Below are 16,967 nucleotides of genomic sequence, written 5' to 3' on the forward strand. Positions count from 1 at the left end.
ACAATCTTGTCAAGATAAATAAACAAGACAAATACAATATATTTCATTTTCTTGATTTTTTTTTTTATAGCACCCCTCCCCTTCCAGTGATCCTGGATTACAATCCAAAGAAAAACATATTGCCACCAAAAATACACAGATTAGATTATGCATTTTTATATGGCAATCTTGGAAAATTGACCTATCTATCTCCACTTAACTTGAGGCTGTCACTAACCCCTCCCCTCTGTGCTATCCTGCATTCCAGATTAAAGCCTTACGGCTAAACTTTCTAAAACCAGCACCTAGCGCTTGGAGTTTAAAGACATGTTCGTCCTTGCCAGGAGTGTACAGAAACACAGCTTGGATTTGGAAGAACACCTATAGCAGGTAAGCAGCTTAATGTTCATCCTGGGTAATTAATAATTATGCATTTCCTCATATCTCATTAATGTTAAGATGAGCCAAGTACTGCTAAATGAATGAAACAGGAGGAGGTTACAAAGAGGTCAGTGTTACTGGGAATTGAAGGGTCATATGTATTGAAGATTTTCTTTTGGGGGGGGGGGGGGAGAGAGGAAGGGAGAAACCCTTTCCTACACCTGGTTCAGTGCGAGAGACACACAGGGTGGGGTTTTAAAGAAAGAGCGCATAGTATCTTAACAATGTGTAAAGATTTGTATCATCGGTGCACACAAAAGGAGAAAAAGCTTTTCATTTTAAAAACCGAAATGAAGGGAAACTGCTAAATTCTAACCGATTCCAAATGTCTTCAGTTCCTGGATGTTTGGTTCCTGTATTACTAGCCTGGTGTGTTTGCAGAGAGTAAGAACTCACAGAGGTTCTTTCCTGCACTCATTATACAGCAGGGTCTTTTATAAAGGGGGGGGGGGGGATCTTCTGATGTAGTGATCATAGTTCAGTAACCCTGTTCCTGCAACCTGCATTGCTCCTTAGCTACTGTACCCATGTTCAAGGAAGCTTTGGGGTGTACAGCAAAGAAAGTGGAGAACTCCATATAGAAATGATCTGATGACATTAAAAAGTGATACACTTGAGAGAAAAGCTAATAAGGATGGGAAAAAATTACTTTCTGGCTACAGTCTTCAATAAATAATTAGCACTGTAGATATTTTCTGATCTTGGAGTGGTCGATTGTGCTTTTCTCTTGAACCTCCTGCACTTAGCTTCATGCAACAGTGTCTCTAGTAGTGCTCCAAACAAGAGAATAGTATAAAACGCCATCCTGGGGCTTAGAAAGCATTCCTCAGTCTGCTGTCTTTGTTACTCTGTTCTGTATCCTGTGTACTGGTACACTCCCTTCTTCTACCCTTTGCAAACTTAAGCAATGGGAGCTTGCAGACCAAACTCCAGAGGTAGTTTATATATATGAATGAAGGTGATTACCAAAAAACAACTATTATAAAATAGTCTGGGACTAGTGTGTGCAAAAGTATGCATGTAACTCAGTTATACACATATTTATACGTTAATGACAAAGAGGCGATACAGGGAGTGGAGCTGCAACTTATACACATAGGGGTGGATTTTAAAAGGGTTACGCGCATAGGCTTGGCGGCGCGCAAGCCCCAGGACGTGCATATTTCCCAGGGCTTGCAAAAAGGGGCGGGGAGTGGGTGGTCTGGGGGCGGGGCGGGACCTGAGCCTCCAGGCACAGCGGCCATTTGCCACAGTGCCCGGGATCGCGGGCCGGCCATCGGCCGGCAGGTGTAGGTTACGCTTGCTAGGAGGCAGGCGTAACTTCTTCAACAAAGGTATGGGGGGGTTCTAGGTAGGGCTGGGGGTGGGTTAGGTAGGGGGAAGGGAGGGAGAAGGTGCGAGGGGGGGCGGAAGGAAAGTTCCCTCCGAGGCCACCTCCGATTCAGTTTCATCCTTGCTCCTCGTTCAAGTCTTCAGCTTCAGTTTCAGCCTTGCTCCTTTTCCAAATTTTCAGATTCAGTTACCTCCTTGCTCCTCACCCGTCTTCAGCTTCAGCTTTAGCCTAGCCCGTCAACCTTGTCCAGCCCTTTGGATCTGACCATAGTCATAGCCTCCTGGATTCATCATAGCCTGACTCGTCACCCGCTGTCGGCACAAACCTCAAGTCCCGCGCATGAGATTGCATTAATTGCGCCACGGCAACAGGGGCTCACGCATACATCGCTAGCAACAATATTGTCTCCATAGTGCATACATTAACCTTAAAGTGAAATTTTTAACATGAAGCAGGAAATTTGTATAGATGCAGGGACAAAAATTAAACCAGTCCAACAGAGAATAAGAAAGGGACTATTCTATCTAGTCTTTGAAGAAAAACACATAAACATGGTTTTATAGATTTTATAATTGGAGAATGGAAGAGCTAGAGAGGAGAAAGTCCCATTGCCAAGTTGAAGAGCAGAGTAATCTGGACTTCACCAATTTCAGCACAACCTGTGCCTGCTTCAGGAAGGGGTGGGGGAAAAAAACACTTGAAAAAATCTTGCAGTTCAGCAAAAGAAGACAGGAGGATCTTTCTTCCAGACTTTGATAAATCCTCAAGTATACTCAGTGTCACTAGCCTCCTATGATTGTGTGGCTGTGAGAGAAATTGCATGATTAGCTTGTTGCTGCATAATTGACAACCTGCCACAGCATCAGCATTCCTGAAGCTTTCCCACATCTTAATTCACTCTTTTGAAGAACAACTTTGGAGGTCACATTCAGTAGGATGGTTGGTGGACAAGATATCGGTAAAATTAGCTGGACAACTTGTCCCATATATTTAGCCGGGATAAACGTCCTGCTGAATATATCATCCTGAATTTATCTGGCTACATATAGCCAAATAACTTAAAAACATAAACCAGCTATGTCTGAATATAGCCGGTTAGGTTTTTAAGCTATCCAGCCTTCAAAATATTCTGGATAATTGGCGATCCTGTCCAAAAAAAAATAGACAGCACGGGGCCACTGGGCCCAAAAACCACCTGATCACCACTAATTATTAACACCCTAGCAGCAACACCCCCTAGAATGCCACTAGATTTAAAAAATGCATTTACTGGTGCTGGCCATCCATCCATTTCCCCTCCCTCCTCGGTAAATATTTTAAAAATGAGTGCACTCCTCACTTCCCTTTAAAACCCCCCCCCCCCAGCACTGCCATTCCCCCCAAGGCATCCCCCCAACCTCATTCCTTCAAATGACCCTTATGTAATCTAGGGTCCAGGTGCTCTCAGTATAATTCTTAGCAGGTGTGCTGGAAGCATAAGCTTTCTGTATAGCTGTTCATCATCATCATTTCAAGAAGCATTTGGTAGGAATACTTAGTCCAATAACTAAATATTAATGTCTGAGTTTATAGTACATTGGTGAGTATTTTATATATTATTTCTATTGTATTTTGTTTTTATATATGTTTATATATTTATTGTTTTTAGCTATAATATTAGATTTTATGTACCGATTTGTATGTTTTTTCAATATGGAATTGTTTGTTATACGTAATTTTTGTAATCCACTTAGTACGGCTTTGCTGCAATAAGTGAATATAAATCAGCAAATATATTTGTTTGGTTAACGACAGAATTTTTGTATTCATATTTATTTGAATTGTTGTGCATGTGGATCTGTTTGGATATTTTTCATTTATATGGTATATTATTATTCTCTTAAATAGAGGTATGTGTACATGATATTTACTGAAAATGACAAAACAGATCCACAATCACTGAAGGTTCTCTAAAGCCCTTGGACTTCCCTTGTATTTTTAATGTAATGCTTTCTGAAAGAAAATGAGGGGACAGCCGCAGTAACAGAAAGTTTAGTGAAAAAATGGGTGCATAAGGAGAACTAGGGCTGCAAAGTAGCAGGAGAAATTTGCCAGGTGAAATATAAGCAGTCATGTGAAGCAGAATAAAGACCAAGGGCTGCAACTAGTTCAAAGCTTTTCAGGACTGGTCGATCCAGGTCTGGTTTAATCCCCATTGAATGGAAGGACTTGAGTTCGGATTTCTCCAAGAAAAGTAGGAACTACAAGTACGTGTATGCACTGGGGATAAACAGGCCTAGTCTATCCTGTCCTGAAAAAATGGACCTACTTGGCAGCCCTATTAATTCCTACAACAGCATGACTTGAAAACAAGAACTTAACTTTAAAATGGGTGTCATCTCCACAGCAGAAACTTTAGTTTGAAGGGAGTCTCTTTCATGTTACTGCATGAGTGAGCTGGAAAATACGGTTCCTGCTTCCTCCATATTCTGCACACCCAACTGTAGCTTCTTTGTGCAGCAACAAACGCTGGTTTAGGTTGATTTCTGGATTTTTCTTCACTGCGTGATTGGGAGGATACTATATGGCAGCTTGTCATTCTACAGTAACACAAATAGCGCTTTGATAATACACACAGCATGAGATGGATAACAAGGAATTATCTGAATGCAGTTTTCTGTAGGGAAGCTTAATAAGAACCTTCCCAATGTTCCATCAGGCAATGCTGCCTGCATCATCTCAGTCCTACAAAGTTGTTTGCAGTAGAAAGTGAGTTATGTGTTTCTTTCTGGCTCTTGGTAGACCCTTCTTCCACCCCATGTGTGTTTGGACATGTCCCTCTACAGCTTTGGGATAGAGCCCATATCCTGTCATGCCTGGAACAAAGATCGCAGCCGTAAGTAAACTTGCCTTGCAACATTCTTTACTTCCCTCCACCATCAGTTTGGACATACTTTTAAAAAGCCAAGATATTTGGGTTTTTTCCTTTTTTTGTGGGGGGGGGGGGGGGGGAGGCAGTAACAGGTTCATTTTGTTCCTTTGGGTTTTCAGCTCAATCAGACCTGGCATCTGTTGGGGGTAGGGAGTTTTCCCCTATTTTATATCCCTCCCTATTAACTTAGCTCAGTCATTCAGCAGTATTCGTTGTTCGGGTGCCACACACTGGGGCGGATTTTAAAAAGCATTTACATGCGTAAATCTGGGTTTTACGCATGTAAATGCACTTTACTCGAGTAAGTGGGCTTTTGAAAATTGCTACAATATATGCCATTGAATCGTCCATAGGATTTATTCGCATAAGTGCACTTTACGTGAGTAAATGGCTTTTGAAAATTGCTACAATAGTAGTTACATTTATGCGCGTAACTCCTTTGAAAATTACCCCCACTGGGTCTACTTCCAGGAGCCAGTGTCACTGTTGTATGATATAGGACTCCTTCTCCCCCCCCCCCCCCCCCCCCCCCGGGACAATGAATGCTGCCTCTGCAGCATCCTCACCCCGACCAATCTGAGGAGTTTGGATGAGACTTGGAAATTTAATCCAGGTCTTCTGCATGACAGCATGCAGCGCTGTCGCTGACTGCATCAGTCCAGCCACCCAAGATATTCTTATTGTGCTCCTCACTATTTCCTTATGGTGCACAGATAATAAATAAGTCTTAACATTTATGGTTTCTGTGGTGTTAGCACAGAGTTGTCAGCTGGCTCCATTTAGTCTGGTCAGGCAGATCTAGTCCCTAGCTTTACCCCATTGCCTGCTGGGTACAGAGTCAACTGGCAGTCCTATTATGTCCACCAATTTTAACTCTTCTCTTCCTCTGCTTTGAATTGTTTATTTTGAGAGCTTGATTCCCAAAATGCCTTTTCAAATGTTATTTGCTGGCTCATCTCCCCTCCCGTTTCCCAGAGTCTATTAAAATGTGTTCTCATTTGTTACATGATGGGGATGTTTTGGTGTTCTCTTGTCTTTTAACGGGTGCCAGAAGTATTCAGCACATTTATCTCAATGACTCCTAGTAGCGCAATATAACAGCCATGCTTGGGCATTTCATGCACATTAGAATTGATTTCAGAAAATGTTGCCTTACAAGTGATAAGAATTTTGTATTTATAGACTACCTTTCTAATTTTAGGTTATGACAATTTACTTTTTATCAGGTATGATAAATCTTTGCCCCAAAGAGCTTAAAATCTAAGTGGGTACCTGAGGCAACAGGAGATAAAGTGGCTTGCCCAGGGTCACAAGGAGCATCAGTGGAGAATATGGGATTAGAACCCTGGTGTCTCTAGGTCTCAGCCCTTTGCTGTAAATCATTAATCCATGCCTTTCCCCTAAGATACTCCAAATATAGAGCCTAATTTACCATGGGTTTTTTCCCAATAGACACAAAATGGAAGGAAAGCCTTAGTAAATCATGACCTTAGGGAAAATATTACTTTGGCTGTCACCATTTGTAATCCAGTGGCTGTCACGGATCTTTCCCGTTTTCTAAAACATGAAAAGTAATAGCACTTTTCTTCTATTAACAGAAATCGCCATCAGCCCTAACAACCACATAGTCCAAATATATGAGAAAACTGACAACCAATGGAAGAAAATTCATGATCTGACTGAACACAATGGGATTATCACAGGTCAGAGAGTTCACTTTTGATCTATATATTTGGTATTACATGCATTATCACATCTAGCCAATTATTTATTTAGTGACTTTCCTCTTGAAAAAGTGTGTGGCCAGGTGTAAATTTATTTATTTTGATATTGGAGTGTTGGAGGTAAAAAAGAATTGGCATTTAGACCTGGAAAAAGAGTCAGTTTTAGTGCCATATATCCTAAATTGTGTTAGCCGCCTGCCTTTCATCCACTTTTGGCACAATACACATTTGGAAAAGATCCAGGGCACAGTAACAGCACCTCTGCCAGGGGCAGGAATGAGCACAGAACGAAGACACAAAGTCAAAATATTGGCCAATACTTCGGGTAAAAACAAAAATTCAAGAAAGCAAGTCACTGCAGGGCTGCTTGCCACATTATGTGTATGGTAGGTTGGGCGCCACCACAAAATGGTCATCACAGGAGCCACAGTGCAAAGAACTGGAGATTTACGGTCATATATTCCCTTACAGGCATTGACTGGGCTCCTAACTCTAATCGCATTGTGACGTGCGCCGTTGACAGAAATGCCTACGTCTGGACCCTCAAAGATGGCGTGTGGAAGCCAACCTTAGTCTTGCTCCGCATCAACCGTGCAGCCAGCTGTGTGAAATGGTCCCCACTGGAAAACAAGTTTGCTGTGGGCAGTGGATCCAAAACCATTTCCATTTGTTACTTTGAGAAAGAAAATGATTGGTGAGCATTTAAAAAAAACCTAAAGAAACAAGAGCATACAGTATTCCACTGTGTGGGGTTCTGGTGTAGGAGATAAGCAGAGCTGTTGAGATGGGAGGGTTTTAACCAGTGCAGTTCCCCCAAGATCTGGCTATAGTGAGAATCCTGGAAAGCAACAACAAATGAAAGTTTTTGATAATTGTGGGTGCCCACAATCAGCTCATTCCTTGTTTTCCATGTAATTCGTTAAATTGCACCAATCTTTCAGCCTCATAAATGTGCCAAGTTAATATGTCCTTTTTTAGCACTTTTTTCTAAAATAATAAATCACATTTGCTTTGTCTCTCTGCTTGCATACACATTATCTCCAGAACCTAAAGCATCCACATTTTCAGGATATGTACATCTGTATAAAAGAGAGTGTTACCAAAACTGATGCATCTAGCTTGGAAGTGAAAAAAATCAGGTTTTTCTATTGTACAGAGAAAAAAAAAAGTGCTCAAAGGAATTGCTCTGCAATTCTTTTCTTGTTTCAATTTTCAACAAAGATTCTAAAGGGCAATTATCACTAATTGACCCAGCAGCAATGCACACAGTTATTTTTGTACTCCCTTGCTTTTATCTGTTTTTCAAAGAGAAAAAAATATCTAGCTAGTTTATCTTTAAAAGTCTGCAGCAACAGAAGCATCTTCCTACTTTGCCCCTGCTGTTTGTGCTGCCTGGGCTCCAGGGGACAAACTGTACACTTAGCAGTGAAGATTCAGTGATAAACGCAGAGTTCTCTTCCCCCAACCCAAATATATGCGTCCCTCCCCCACCTCCCATGAGAAGACCTGCTGGAACAGCGCCTAAATGCAAGCGTGTTGTGAAACTGGGTGGCTAATATTTATCCGTTCTGCCCAACTGCATTTATCAGCCCCCAGGGTTCCAAGGCGCCTAATATTGTGGGTTAAGGCAACCTCCATCCCTTTGGAAAATGCCTTCCACTGCCCACATGGAGAAATCAGGATTCTATCAAAAAATCTGACGCAGTGCACATTTTCTTTTTTAACCAATTTCAAAGAATGTTTTTAAAATATTGGAAATAAAAATCAGTAAAAATGTGATGAAGGAGCAGAGAGCTTATGTCTGCTGATGATAGCAAACGCACTTTGGTAGCTTAAGACCATTACACTGAAATTCCAAGCAAGGTGCTCTTGCACTGATAAAAAGATGAGTGTTCAGAATCGGTCTCCTGCCTGATGCTGTCTGAATTAATACAAGCTTTCTGCTCATTGACTTTCATTGTCTCCCAGCCCATGGGGGAGCCTTTGAGGAGTACTTTTTCCCTGGCAGCCCAGGAGCTGATTTATACCTGTGAACAGTATGAGATTTGTTTTATATATATATATATATAATTGGACTTTGTGTGCTTCAATTTAATCATACTCTCTGCTTGACTGTAATAACAGGTGGTTGAGCAAACATATCAAGAAGACAATCAGGTCCACCATACTCACCTTAGATTGGCATCCAAATAACATCCTACTGGCAGCTGGGTCCAGTGATTTTCAGTGCAGGTACTTTCTGAGTCTGTCACTCTGATATTGTATCAAAAAGTTAAATGCTTGAAGACACTACTGCTGTTGTATATTGTCACTTACTGAGTGCTCCAGCTTTGATGTTAAAGAAGGCATCCATCCCTTTTTCTTGTTTTGTAATGCAATCTGTTGATTTAAACACCACCAGCATAGTCAAACATTAAATGTACTTGTTAAAAACTATCTTGCTCCTGTTCTCTGCTAATGGAAGTCATTTTAAAGGGGTTCATTACAGTAAGGTAGATGTCACATCAGATATGTAAGCAATGTAGTTATGTAGCCCAATGATAGCAGTGTTGTTCGGGAAATACTTTTAATACTGGGCTCCTGGCAGTGAAGAATGCTGCAAATCCAGATGTTATAAAAGTATCTAAAAACCGTCATTGAAAGCCAAATGTTACAGCAGTATAAGAGACCTGTTATTTAACTGAATATGAACTAAGAAAGATATTGAGCAGGCGCAGTTTAAGGACCAGAAGCATGTATCTCAAAATAGGTGCTTTTTTAATTTCTCAGACTTTGTTGTGCATGCTGTTAGTTTTGATGCTGGCTCTATCTTGATGAAACTGGCTTCCCATGTGGCAGAATTTTTTCAGCTTACATCAAAGAGATTGAAGACAAGCCCAGCTTAACACCGTGGGGCTCAAAAATGCCATTTGGTGAGCTCTTGTTTGAAGCAAGTGAGAGCGGTGGATGGGTCCATGGCGTCTGCTTTTCCCCAAATGGACAATACCTTGCATGGGTCAGCCACAGCAGCACGGTGACTATTGCAGATGCTACAAAGGACAAATCGTAAGTGTGAATCCAGTCTGTCCTTTCTCTTGTAATTCAAATAGTACATGATTTATCCATTTGTCTGTCTAAACTATCGATGTCTGCCTAGTCTTGGTCTATTTGCCTGGAAAGTATGAAGGAGCACAGAATGTGATGACAGAAAGAACTCAAGATCCATCTAACCTGTCCATGTTTTTTCTTCCTACTCCAGTACTGCCAGGGCCAGATCAAGGCAGAGGCAACACAGGTGCACGCCTAGGGCGCCAAATTCTGAAGTTACCCAAAAACTAGAAATCCCCATGCTGCTCTATGATTTCTGAGGGCAAATCCACTCCCCCCCCCCCCACCCCAATTTCCTGATTCTCTGCCTACGTGTGCCATAATCTTAAATCCAGCCTTGAGTACTGCCAATCATTCTTGATCTCAGGTTTTATTTTCACCTCCAGCTACTTAGGCTCTCCTTTGAGATTTTCCCAGGCTTTCCTGAATTCTAGTACCATTTCTTTTTTTTTTTTACTTACACCTTCCCATAGGAGCCCATTCCATTTATCCACCACCCTTTCTGCTTATCAATCAAAATGCATCTGCCTCTCTAATTGTGCTTTATCACAAGTATCTATCTGTTTAACAAGCTGACCAGCAGGCTATCCCTAGAATATCTAAATGGTAGGATGAAGAAAATAATAACTGAGGGGTGGAGAGTGGTAGGGAAATTAAAAGTAAATGCTGAAACAATGAACACAATGGGGTAAATATTCAAAACTGGCTGTGAAAGTAACTTAGCCAGTTAGAACTTATCTGACAAAGTTACGATGCATATTCAGCAGATTGGCGAAGCCTACCTGGCTACGTTTAGACCTGTTCTATGGTGCATCTAAACTTACATGTGCACTTATGCAGCTAACTCGCTCCACCTCCAATCTGCCCAGTACACGCCTACTTTTTCTGCGTGTAACATTTAGCCGTATAATGTAGGGGCATATTCAGCAGCCACTATTTAGCCGCATAAGTCCTGCTTATCTGGCTAAATTGCACTGAATGTGCTTTGAATATCATTGCCCAATATATAACAGAACTGTCAAAATAAACCCCAGCACATCAGCTATAACAGAAGTTGAATTAAAAATTCACGAAGACATCTAGGTGAATAAAAACGTTTTCTGGGGCTAGCCCAGTGGCTCGCCGGCACTGCCATTCAGAGGTCCCGAGTTCCGTTCCTGGCTCAGGTCTTCTGCGGCCTAATTGGGTCTAAAAATGCCGTGGAGCCAGCATTCACAGTCCCTGGAGAAAAGGAGTCATAGTCATTGCACAATGGTGACACCCAGAGTGTGGACGTGGGTCTCGTGACTGCAGGATTCCGGAGAGCAGACGCTGCAATAATCTGGCCTAAGTGAGTTGGGCGGGAGATGTAAAATAGGAAGGGGGGGGGGGGAAATCCCCAGGTAGTTGTGAATAAAGGCTTGTGGTACTGGATCCTAGCCCTGTTTCTGACTGAGCTGGAACCCCATAAGAGTAGTTTTCTCTTGTCTCCTGCCGCAAAAAATGGGGTGTTTTTTTTTTTTGGCATTCATGCTTCCTTTTCATCCTGCAGACCAGTCTGAACTCCTGGGATTCCATGCTTTCACCAACAGGTGGAAGCAGAGAACTTCTTACCTTTTTTGTTGCTATGTATTCTGGGATAACCGGAAATCCGTCAGTAGTGCTCTGCCTCCAGCTAGTGGAAGGCTGGCTGGAATAGCAGGAGTTCCAAAAAAAATAAAGTTTTACCTCTTTAGCATATGGAAGGGTATGGAGAGTTTTTGAATCATGGTGTAAGAAAAGGAACATAGCTCCCTCTAGTGCAGGTATGGGGGCAATACTCAAATTCCTGCAGGAAGGCCTAGAGAAAGGGCTAGCACTGAATTCTCTAAAGGTTCAGGTGGCAGCACTAGCCTGTTTGAGGGGCCTAATTGAAGGGTCCTCAGTGGGGGCCCACCTGGACATAGTACGCTTCCTTAGAGCAGTAAAGCACATTTGCCTGTGGGTTCACCAAGTAGTGCCAGCATATGAGGTCTGAACTTGGTCCTGAAGGCTCTGGAGAAGGCCCCCTTTGAACCTTGCTTTTCTTGCTGGCAACCTGCTCCGTGAGGAGAATCTCGGAGCTTCAAGTGCTCTCATGCAGGGTTCCATATCTGATGCTCCATGAAGATTGGGTTATGATTCGCCCAGTCACATCCTTCTTGCCAAAGATGGTGTCAGAATTTCATATGAACCAGGATATTTCCCTCCCTGCTTTCACAAAGGAGGAATGCAGAGGAGGTGGGAGAAATCTGCATCTACTAGATGTTAGGAGAATCCTTATAAGGTACCTCAAATTCAGAGAATCAGATAACTTGTTTGTATTGTTATGCGGTCCAAGGAAAAGGCAGGTTGCTTCCAAAGCATTCATTGCAAAATAGATCAAGGAGGCGATAGCAGCAGCCTACATGAGGCAAGGCAAGCAGATGCCAGTAGATCTGAAAACACACTCTACCAGATCTCAGTCATCAATCTGGGTGAAATATTGTTATGCATGCCGTCCGCAGCAGACCCGCGACATGGCCCCCTCACCTTTCTACAGTGACTCCAGCCTCTGGTTCCTCCTCGCTGGCAGCAGTGGGCCATCAGCTTCGTCCTCAGGCCTCCCCCGGTGCCTCCGGCTCTGTCATAGTCCCTGACATTCCCGGTCCTGCTTCCATGTCTCATTGGGCCTCTCTGCGTGGCCCGCGGAGAGACGCTGCTACTCACGCCACGCCCCTCCCTAGGCACGCATGCACCATTGATTCTTAAGTAGGGATCGCGGCGGGAACCTAGCTGCGGCCTCGAATGACGACGTCAACCTAACTACAGTATTTAAGCTCAGGCTCCGCTCCCTCGCTGGTCGAGTACTCATTGCCTCCTAGAGATTCATCTCATCCCTGCATTACTGTTCCTCATTGTTCCTGGTTCCTGTCTCTTCGTTCCTACCCTGCTTTATGCTTCATATTGACTACATGGACTTTGACTTTGCTTTGCCTGACTTTGCCATTGATCATCTCCAGACCCAGACCTCTGCCTTGTCCGACTATGCTACTGCCTATCTCCAGACCCAGACCTCTGCTTTGCCTGACTACTCTATTGCCTATCTCCAGACCCAGACCTCTGCTTTGCCTGAAAACGCCATTGCCTATCTCCCGACCCAGACCTCTACTTCGCCCGACTACACCACTGCCTATCTCCAGACCTTTGTTTCGCCTGACTTTGCCATTGATCATCTCCAGACTTGCTCTTGACTATCTCCGTGATCAGACCTCAGTCTTGCTTGCCACTGCCTTCAGATTGCCGCCAGCCCTGACTCAAGCCTACCATTAGATACCTCTTCAGCTTACTCCCTGGACGTGGTTTCTTCATGCTTCGGCCTGCTTTTGCTCGAGCGACCCTGTCTGCCTTTGTTCCAGTGGCGCCCAAGTTTCCAGGACATTACCCAGTCCAGAGAAAGACTGTACCATCTCTCACCTGCTGTCTATTGCCTATCTCCAGACCCAGACCTCTGCTTTGTCCGACTACACCTTGCCTATCTCCAGACCCCGAACTGCGCTTTGCTTGACTACGCTCTTGACTATCTCCATGATCAGACCTCAGTCTTGCTTGCCACTGCCTTCAGATTGCCGCCAGCCCTGGACGTGGTTCAGCCCTGGACGTGGTTCAGCTTACTCCCTGGACGTGGTTTCTTCAGGCTTCGGCCTGCTTTGGCTCGAGCGCCCCCTGTCTGCCTTTGTTCCAATGGCGCCTAAGTTTCCAGGACATTACCCAGTCCAGAGTAAGTCTGTACCATCTCTCACCTGCTGTCTCTGGGCTGAACCAACTCCTACTGCAACTACATACAGAGGCCCACCTAAGTCCTGCCAGCCCTGGCACCCAAAGGCTCAACCCGCGGGGAACGAGGGCTGGTACAAGTGAAGCTCCAGCAGCCTCTGTCTATCAGCCCACTCCGCCTGCTGATGGTGGGGACCCATAGGTCCTTACCTACGAGTTGCATCAACCCCACCTCGGCCCAAGGGTCCACCTCCAATGCAACAAATATAAGGTAGCCTCCCAGAGGAGATTTGCATGGTGGTGATTTGGGCATCTTTACACTTATTCATAAAGCATTATAAATTGAATCTGCATGTGAGGGAAGACATGGAGTTTGGCAGGAAAGTGCTGGCAGCAATAGAGTCTGTATCCCTCCTGAATTGACACTGCTTTGGCACATCCTAGGAATTCAAACTGGTCTGCAGGATGAAAAGGAAGATGAAATTTAGTCTTACCTGTTAATTTCCTTTCCTTGAGTCTTAGCAGACCAGTCTACATCCCTCCCAGAAAAGAGAAAGACTCAAAGAAGAATTGGGGGAGATATAGGGAGCAAGCAAGTAGGCAGGGGAATGCGCGCACACGGGCACAGTCTTAGCATCTCCTCAAGATTCTCAGAGAAAAAATGGAGAGGTACAGTGTCCATAAATTCAATTAATTTATCGACTGCGGTAGCCTACTAATCTGCTCCTCTTTGTCTCCTAAATGTGTGTAAGTAGGTTGTTTCTGGCTAGGGCAGCAGTCTACTGATGAAGTTCCAGCTATCCCAGAATCTATAGTGAGAAAAAAAGAAAGAGGTTCTCTGAATCCACCTGCTGGAAAAAGAGTGGAATCCAGGAGTTCTGACTGGTCTGCTAGGACTCAAGGAAAGGAAACGATGAAGTAAGACTAAATTTCACCTCACGTTCCTTTTCTTTTAGAAAGATAATCTCTGAGGGATGTCTTGCTTTGATATCTTTTCCATATGCTCTCTCTTTCAGAGTTACTCAGCTGAAAACAGAGTTTCTTCCCTTTCTCAGTGTACTCTTTGTGAATGAGAACCAACTGGTTGCTGCCGTGAGTTTATTTTATTTCCAAAACAAGGTGCATGCGAAAACTCCTTTGCAAGAACCTTTCTGCCTCCAAAGACAATGCAGCCATGTTTCCCACCAGGAGACCAACTCCACTAGTCAGGGCTTAGTGGAAAGTCAGAATCCAACATTAAAGTGCACATAAGCACCTGTGCTGCAAATGCTGTTGTCATTTATACTGGCAACATTTTCAACTAGTCTGCTTCAACGAGTGAAAAAGAAAACTGAAAAAAAAAAGTCAAGAACGCCCTTAATGATGTGACCATTCCCACTCCATAACGCACAGACATTAACACTGTAAAAAGATGGGGGTTTTCCTGAGACACAGCCATCCTTCAATGATATTCTAATCTATTATCATACACACCAGTGTCAGCAATCAGGCATGCCCAGATATAAATATTAATTTACTAACAAAGATCACATTCCAAATACCAGCGCTCCCATTCCCGGAAAAAAAAAAGAGCTTTTGCTGGGGAGGGAGAAAGAGGAGGAGCTACTGACACAGCAAGCAGTACATACTCATGACAAATTAACAATGTTTGTTTGAGCCCCCTGCAGTTTCACTTCCATTACAGTGTCATGTCCTCACCTTTTGATGCCCAAATCAAAAGCCAGTCAGATGCAGTATATAAAAATGTTTCCCCAACAATGAAAAAATAAATCTTCTAATCAAAGTGTAAATGATGGATATTAAACTCATTCTCCTAAACTTTCTTCCATAATTTGAGGGGACAGGACTGGGGCTGCACCGGAGACCGGACGCGGCCAGGGCAGGTGAGCGGGGGCTGGGGGAAAGTTTGCCGCCTACCCTTACCCCTGCCTCTAACGCAGGGGTAAGGGTAGGCGGTAAGTTAGCAGGGTAAACGCGCGGCAAAACAGCAGGGTAAAAAAGCGATAGTCGGGGCGCGCGTTACTGTATGGGAGGGAATAGCTAATTCGCTCGTTTACATTTAATATACCGTACATGCCGCGGGCGGAAGGGGTTACCCGGGGATTTTAAGAGGCAGTAGGGATGAGTTAAAGGGGATAGTGTATCGCGGGAAGGGCTAACGCGGCCGGAAAGTGAGTAGAAGGCGAGTTAGGAGCAGGGTAACCGCGGTTGCACTTTACTGTATCGATCTGAATGGAAGTCTGGAACCCAGTGATCTGTCCTAGTCATGTGACTACAGTGCACATGCAATAGACATGCAGGTACTGTATTAGCACCACATGTCTTTACATCCCTTTAACATTAATTACTTCTGACATGGGACTAAGGCCTCTAAAATCTCAAATGTTGGACTGCTGGGAAAAAAGTGGTGTAAGAAAAGCATGCAGACAGGTCCATTTTATAATAGCAATAAGGCACTGCAAGATATGTACTTTTGTCCTGCATGTTCAGCATGGTGACCCAGCCTTCAGTCTTGTGATCCATTCTATGTCCAAACCATGAAATTGCAAGACTGCAATAAATACCCTGTTATTGCTATTTCCTCAGATAGACTGAAAGGCAGAAACCCCTTGGCCAGACATGGACTGTGTATGGTATTTAGTTCATTGCTTTGAAAAGATGTTGCCTGCTCGCATTACATTTCAAGGCTGTCTTTCAAAGAACTATAATCCCACAACCCATCTTTCTTCCTCTAGGGTCATAACTGCTGCCCTTACCTGTTCTCATACACTAACGCAAACAGCATTCAGCTGCTGGGAAGAATTGGTATCCAGAAGCAAAATGCCAGGGGGAACATGTCAGCCATGCAGCACTTCCGCAACCTGGATAAAAAAGCCACTACCGACAATGAGGATACAGCTTTAGACACGCTTCATCAAAACACCATCAGGTTGGACACACTACTCAAATGTTCTGTTACCTTGTTTGGCTGTAGTGAGTACCTGAGGGGCAAAGACAATGAATGGATAACCTCTTATCTAACTGTCAAGGGAGGCTGCAGTGTAATCAGTTAGACACCTGAAGCCCAAAAGAAGGTGCCTCAACCCTATGGACAGACAGAGAGACTGGTTTCAATGCTTGTCCAGTATGACACCAGTTATGAGCCAGTGGTAGTCAGCAAATATAGTTAACATTGAGGCTGATAATACTAAAATGCATGTGTTTGCAAATGTAATAACACACAAAAAAATGGCAAATAATGCACATAATCGCATTTGTGAATTTTATTTCCTGTTATGTGCTTTTTGACCTGTGTGATTTTGCACATGCAAATGCAAAACTTATGCAATATTGCCAGCAAGCTGAAGAGTCATGCAAATCAACTCATTAGCAATGTTTGCATAGCTAATTTTCATGCATTTAAACATGCAAAAGACACTTATATTTGTAAATGTAACTATGTTTGAGGTCTATGTTCAAAAGAAACTTATCCAGTTAAGCCACTTAACCAGCTACAGATCTCATTTACTTAGCATTTTTCCCATAGACACAGAATGGGAGAAAAGCCTTAGTAAATGAGGCACTGAGTTCTTAGCCGGCTAACACGGAGGCAGGCAATGGGCGTAACAGTGGGGGAAGGGAGGCATTGGAAGAGAGTTGGGCTGGCGCCTGGAGCGACCTGGGGGAGAGGCCAGATGTGAGCTCTCTCTCTCACACACACACACACACACATGCTCTCTCTCATATATATATATACTAG

The 16,967-nt window shown here is 43.6% G+C and overlaps 1 protein-coding gene across 1 annotated transcript in view; it reads left to right on the forward strand.

The window, feature by feature from the left end:
- Window positions 1–270: 270 nt before the first annotated feature.
- Window positions 271–16,967, forward strand: part of LOC115090346 (actin-related protein 2/3 complex subunit 1A-like) — a 32,882-nt gene continuing 16,185 nt past the window's right edge. The window contains exons 1-8 of the mRNA XM_029599296.1: window positions 271–369; window positions 4,535–4,628; window positions 6,263–6,367; window positions 6,860–7,082; window positions 8,513–8,620; window positions 9,227–9,433; window positions 14,245–14,320; window positions 15,964–16,157. Of these exons, the coding sequence (XP_029455156.1) occupies window positions 4,565–4,628; window positions 6,263–6,367; window positions 6,860–7,082; window positions 8,513–8,620; window positions 9,227–9,433; window positions 14,245–14,320; window positions 15,964–16,157 (977 nt within the window). The 5' untranslated portion in view covers window positions 271–369; window positions 4,535–4,564. The remainder of the gene's footprint in view (window positions 370–4,534; window positions 4,629–6,262; window positions 6,368–6,859; window positions 7,083–8,512; window positions 8,621–9,226; window positions 9,434–14,244; window positions 14,321–15,963; window positions 16,158–16,967) is intronic.

Source organism: Rhinatrema bivittatum, chromosome 4, assembly GCF_901001135.1.
Source record: "Rhinatrema bivittatum chromosome 4, aRhiBiv1.1, whole genome shotgun sequence".
Taxonomy (NCBI): domain Eukaryota; kingdom Metazoa; phylum Chordata; class Amphibia; order Gymnophiona; family Rhinatrematidae; genus Rhinatrema; species Rhinatrema bivittatum.